The sequence below is a fragment of the Vespula vulgaris genome, chromosome 18 (genome assembly GCF_905475345.1).
Source record: "Vespula vulgaris chromosome 18, iyVesVulg1.1, whole genome shotgun sequence".
Classification (NCBI taxonomy): domain Eukaryota; kingdom Metazoa; phylum Arthropoda; class Insecta; order Hymenoptera; family Vespidae; genus Vespula; species Vespula vulgaris.
The window spans coordinates 2,958,879-2,965,063 of record NC_066603.1 but is presented as its reverse complement, the minus strand read 5'-3'; the positions used below and the strand labels follow the sequence as shown (position 1 = coordinate 2,965,063).

Sequence of the window (6,185 nt, the reverse complement as noted above, 5' to 3'; positions counted from 1 at the left end):
TAGTAGTAATTCTTTTATACTTGATACTTTTTTATTTGATATTAATATTTATTTATAAATGTTTAATATATTAATTAACATAGTGCTTCGATGTAACCTTTCGGTGGTATTCCTCTTCCAATGATATGTGGTTTCGTTTTTGGAACCATTCTGTGAATAATTGTTAATTATTTATTAAGAATAATTTTTATATATACGGAGTTCTAATTCAAATATAATAATACATTAGAAAACTTACGTAATACAATCGATGATCGGACATACCGACAAGCAAAGAGTACAACCTGTACAATCATCAGTTACTTTTGGTATATGAGTTTCAGAATCAAAAGTAATTGATTGATAACCAGAATCGGCACAGGCCATGTAACATTTCCCACAGTTTATACACATATCCTGATAAAAAAAATAAATAAAAAAATAAAACAAGCTTCAGTAAAATAACATCAGCATGCAAATATAATTAATCTAAATTAATTATATACATCGTCTATTAACGCAACAACTTGCTGTTTGTTATTTAATTCTTTGTAAGCCCCAATATGAGACAACGACTTTCCGATAACATCTTTTATAGCTGGTACTGATCCAACTGGTTCTGGTGCTGGTCTTGTTGATGAAAAATTAATATCTAATGGATTCATTTTTTCTTTTAACTCTGCGATCTTCTTCTCTCGCAATTTTTGATATTCTCCAAAGTATGGTATATTCTGTAATTTATTAACACATGTGAATACAAATTCGAATTGATAATTTTGGTACCACAGTAGTATATAATATATAATAGTACTTACTTTACCAAGAGCATGTTGCAAAGAAACTGGTTTACCTTTTTGATGTTTAAAAGTAGGTGGGCTCTGACCATCCCAATCTTTTGTTTGTTTAAGACTCTTTAGATATAATAATGTTTTTAAACCGGTCACATAATCGTCGATAAGTGTAAAATCTTGATTTTGAATGGCACTGCAAACCTTTGAAGGTAACAAATAGCGATATTATCAATTGATATAATTATATATTAACAATCATTTTCAAACAAAATGATTAGCATTACTTGAAGAATAGATGCTCCACAATGTAAAAATTGCAAAGCAATTTCAGCGGAATCGATTCCACCTATACCAAGTATAGAAAATCCAGGAAGCCGTTTCGCAATAGATGACACAGCTCTTAAAGCTTGTGGTCTGGTTGCATTTCCAGACATTCCACCGTACGTAGTCAATTTGTTATATCCTACAGCAGGCCATGGTATCCCATTAGAATTTAATCCCATTAAACCTTGCACCGTATTAATGGCAGACACTCCATTTGCATTGCCTTCATAAGCTGCTATAGCTATCGAAACGATATCAGTAATGTTTGGTGTTAATTTAATGAAAAATGGAATTTTCACTGCTGCTCTGACCCATCTTGCAATGTTTCTAACTAACTCTGGATCCTACAAAATATTATTGAAATTTTATGATTGACTATTTAACTGATTGAAAAAGAAACAAATTGTTTATACAGACCTGTCCACATGCCAAGCCCATTCCAGATTCTCCCATACCATGTGGGCAAGATAAATTTAATTCTAAGGCATCAGCACCAGCTGCTTCAACTTTTCGTGAAAGTTCTGTCCAATCTGCACTGTTATAAGTGCACATTATACTAGCGATTACAATCTATATATAATACATATATTTCATGATTAAGAGAAATAATAATAATTCATAAAATAACAAATCATAAAATTTCCAGATATATAAAAACCTTAGTAGGGAAATCCTTCTTCAGTTCAGTAATACTACGACACCAATATGCTTCAGTCTTTTCAGATATTAACTCAATATTTAAAAAGCTACTTTGTTCAGGACCAAAATGGTGTCGTGATGTCGTTCCTTTAATGATACGCGGTGATACGTTAGTAACCAGATCCTAAAAAGTATATCATATATAATATGTTATATTTTTTATTACAATAATAAAATATACTTTATCCAACGAAAATGTTTTAGTAACAGCAAAACCCCAGCCAGTTTCAAAAGCTCGACGAATCATTGCACTGGTTGTACAGGGTGGTGCAGATGCAAGGCCAAACGGATTTTCAAATTTTAAACCACACATTTCGACACTTATATCGACTTCATCAATTGGTGTATGGAATTTTGGTAATTGTGGTGTATCTGGAACTGTTAAGCCATAGGATTCCTGTAAAACATTACAAATAGATATGTAATATAGTATAATGTGTTAGTTTAAGAAGTAAATATGTATGTACCTGTAAATATTTATGAATGTACCAAGCAGCCGTTTTACCATCATTTACAGATTCCACAGTAGTTTGAGCAACACCAGCCAAATCACCACCACAAAACACTCCAGGAACAGATGTGCACATGGTTTTTGTATTCACTATTGGTAAGCCCCATGTATTAAATTTTACTGGTGTCATAGCTTGTTTTACTGTTGATTATTTATTAAAATTAAATTATTATTAACTATTTGTATGTATATTAATTTGATTGGTTTTTTGTATCCATATATTAGTATTATTATTAATGTTTATATATGGATGCAAATAAATTTATATAAGTTACCATCCAAATCATGTAATCCCGATCCAAAAGCTGAAATAACGAAATCAGCTTTTAATCGAAATATTTGTTCATCATCCTCAACCCAGTCACCTTCGTCGTTCTTTTCAGTTCGACAAAATTCGATGGCAACGATTCTTCCATTACGAACAATCACTTGTTTCGGTGATTGGAAAGGTATAAATTCACATTTCTCTTCTCGAGCCAAATCAACCTAAATTATTACAAACGGATATTAATTTTCATTATCAAATAATATTTTTTAAATAATTATTATATATGTATGTATACATGATAACATATTAAATATTAATTATTGCCTATTATTATAACATTTATAACTATTAATTATTACTTACCTCTTCAGGGACAGCACGAATATTGGTAAAACCTTTTCTGAAAACAACATAGACTTTTTTAGCACCACATCTTAAAGCAGAGGTTGCACAATCAAATGCTGTATCACCGGCACCCAAAACTATCACATTTCCTCGAAGATGTGGTAATTCTTCGTTATTTTTACAAGGACACATTCCAGGTTTACTGCCTTTAGCTACAACTGGAAGGAAACTTTTCGATGTATAATATCCTTCGTTTGACGTCAGTCCAGAAAAGATTGTTAATGTTTTAGGTTCTGGAAGACCAATACCTAGAAAAATGGCTTTGTAATTTGTTTTAAAAAGTCCCTGAAACGAATAAAATATTTTTTATTGTTTCTGAATGTATTAAAATGATCGATAAATTCGACCGATTCGCGATAAATTTACCTGGATCGTTAAATCTTTTTCTGATAACGATCTACCCAACTCGATTTTTACTCCAAGATCTTTAACTAGATTTATTTCGAAATCTACTACGTCATATGGAAGTCGATATTGTGGAATTTCGGAAGAACTTAGACCACCGATGTAATGATGTTTTTCAAAAATCGTTACATCATTGTAGCCTAAACGTGCAAGAAATGTAGCACAAGATAAAGATGCTGGACCACAACCGATCAATGCGATCTTCGTATCGGCATGTGGAACCGATTGATTAGGGATTCGTGTTTGAGGAACGTTCATTTGTTTGAAGATCTATAAAATAAAGAGAAGAAATAGAAAATATACATAAATATAATGATAAATTAAAAATGATAATTTAAAGATAAAATAATAATATATGATGATAAAATAAATATGACAAAATAAATAATATTAATGATAATCCGAAAGTATAAATAAATTAAAATGAATTCATACAGAATATGTTTGTAAAAATGTGAAAAAATAAATAAATTTATTAAATTAATCAAAATAATTTTCTCGAAGATCAGATATTTGAAATTGTTAAATAAATTAACTCTAATCGTTCCAATCAGCTGCTAACTATTATTGCATTTCTTTTTTTTCAAAATTTACAAACATTTATCATAATAAACGATTAATTTAAAAATGATCGAACATCTTTCCTTAGAATTCACAAAATTTTTTTTTATATTAATTACCAAATATATACATTTAACATTTTTTAAAATACATATATGTTAATAAAAAAATGTAGTTTACATCGGTAGCAAATTGTTGAAGACCACCAATGTTGATAGGGCCTTCTTCGCTGGCATGAAGATTACAGCCACCAACGCAAAGATCACTAGTTGGGCAGACCATTCCACATGTAAGACCCAAAGGATTATCTGAAAAAATTGCTTTAGCTGCCCCATAATAATTTTTGTTCGATATTGAAGTAATAAAAGATTTGATGTCCAATTGAGTTGGACAGGATTTTTGACAAGGTGCATCAGCACATTTTAAACAACGTGCAGCTTCTTTTAATGCACCTCTTTCGCTCAGTGTCGTATGTTTGATGTCATCAAAATTTTTTTTAAGCGATAAGCAACTCTGTAAAATGAAATTCAATATAAAAGTAAATATCTTCATTACTTCTCGAAGTAAATATCTTCATTATCTAATCGAATTAAAAATGTTACGATAGTTATTAATTACGTTATACGATAAAAATATTTATTTACATCACAATAAAATAAATATGTCTGACTACTTGAATTTGACGAAGACACGAGATTTAATCACTGATAACTGATAGTTCGTAGTAAGTTCTTTAAACTAATAAATAATAGATAAATTGGAAACTCGGTTAAAAACAATTTCAACACAGTGAAATGTTTTATGAGAAAAACTTTAAAAATATAGTTTATTAAACTTACGTCACATTTGTCGTTGATATTTCTCTTCCATTTTTGTTTCTCTTTTTTTGTAATTAACGACGGGACAAGATTTGCAAACGATTTTGTTTTTGGATTTAATTGTAATATATTCTGGAAACATGAATATATTTTAAGAAGTATATTGATAACCATACGAATATATAAATATGGAATGAAAAAAAAAAAAAACATTATTATTAGTAGAAAAAAAAATTATTAATATATATATATATATAAATATAATTAAAATTAATTGTAATATATTCTTAAAAAATTCCATATACGCACAGTATTAAAAACTGTACAAAAAAGTATGAAGTATGCAAAACAAAATTATTAATCTATTGCAGACAGACTGTCTAACGTATGAGTGTTTCGTCTGAACGAGAAGTTTTCGGAATATTTAACGCAAAAGTGAAATATGCTTGAAGATTCTATTATAACAATGATAAATTTTGTTATAAGAAAAGAAACTTTTGCAAAATAATAAACAGGATATTAATTAATAATTTATTAACGATTATTAACATTAATTTGTTGTTTTAAAATTCTGTTCAGCATGATATTAAATCGTCTTGAATATTGTTATATAAAACTAATAATTAATAAACTAAATATAATAAATGAATTACAGTAATATAAATATAATAAATTGTATAAAATGTTTGAACAAATGAAATACTTGATTATTAGAGATATATCGTTTAAAAAGAAAGGTCAACGTAAGATAACTGCAGACGCGTAAGTTACGTTTAAAAAAAAACGAAACTGTTAGAAATTCAATACCAAGATAAGATAAGTTCATGTTAGAAAAAACAATTTAGATTAGAGAGAATGAATTGTTATGTTTGAATAGATTACAAACACACGTCTAAGGCCAAATCTTAGAACGATAAAAATGCTTAGGCTACTGTTTGCAGACACGCATCTGCAAAGTGTTAATATTAAAAATATAATAAATTATTTAAAAGAAAAATAAACTAAAGAAATACTCGATGATTTATACATCGTAAATATGTAATTTTGTACTTACTTCAATGTCGGGTATATCTTTGCTAATAAAAACAGACGTAGCCATTCTTTAACCTCTATCTAATGATAAAATACACAATTGCACTATACCAAAGAAAAAATATTAACACACTTTTTATTTCTTACACCAATTCACTAATAAAATAGTTTTACGTGTTACTGAAGCATTTTACTTCGAGTTACCGAATAATTAAATCTATTGTTATTTAGATCCTAGATCTGTTATCGTGAAACGTAGTTACAACTTTCTTGACATTACGTCTGCTGCATGAATGAATTCAAGTAGAAATGGCGACTGAAAATTCACTATATACACACATACATATATATATACATACATATACGTACATATATATCACTTATATCATACA

General features: G+C 28.6%; 1 protein-coding gene across 3 annotated transcripts; it reads right to left on the bottom strand.

Moving 5' to 3' along the window:
• Nucleotides 1-9: 9 nt before the first annotated feature.
• Nucleotides 10-6,115, bottom strand: LOC127070460 (dihydropyrimidine dehydrogenase [NADP(+)]). Of its 3 annotated transcripts, XM_051008474.1 has the most exons (15): nt 5,816-6,113; nt 4,783-4,893; nt 4,124-4,456; nt 3,344-3,652; nt 2,936-3,262; nt 2,580-2,790; nt 2,261-2,445; nt 1,975-2,190; nt 1,753-1,917; nt 1,512-1,664; nt 1,055-1,438; nt 795-971; nt 486-710; nt 239-396; nt 10-150 (listed from the first exon to the last, which is right to left on the bottom strand). In XM_051008474.1, exons 1-15 carry the CDS (start codon nt 5,858-5,860, stop codon nt 75-77), a joined length of 3,075 nt encoding a protein of 1,024 aa, XP_050864431.1. In that variant the 5' UTR covers nt 5,861-6,113; the 3' UTR covers nt 10-74. The 3 variants fall into 3 exon arrangements, with proteins under 3 accessions (XP_050864431.1, XP_050864430.1, XP_050864432.1); XM_051008473.1 differs by having other exon boundaries at nt 486-971; nt 5,816-6,114; XM_051008475.1 differs by lacking the exon at nt 10-150 and having other exon boundaries at nt 245-396; nt 511-710; nt 5,816-6,115.
• Between the last annotated feature and the right edge of the window lie 70 nt (nt 6,116-6,185).

Excerpts from the sequence above, each read along its gene's own strand:
- LOC127070460 (XM_051008473.1), bottom strand. The coding sequence starts at position 5,860 with ATGGCTACGTCTGTTTTTATTAGCAAAGATATACCCGACATTGAA. Across the intron at positions 4,457-4,782 it reads ATATCAACGACAAATGTGAC|AGTTGCTTATCGCTTAAAAA; the intron begins GTAAGTTTAATA and ends TTCATTTTACAG. Across the intron at positions 1,665-1,752 it reads AGAAGGATTTCCCTACTAAG|ATTGTAATCGCTAGTATAAT; the intron begins GTTTTTATATAT and ends TATTATATATAG.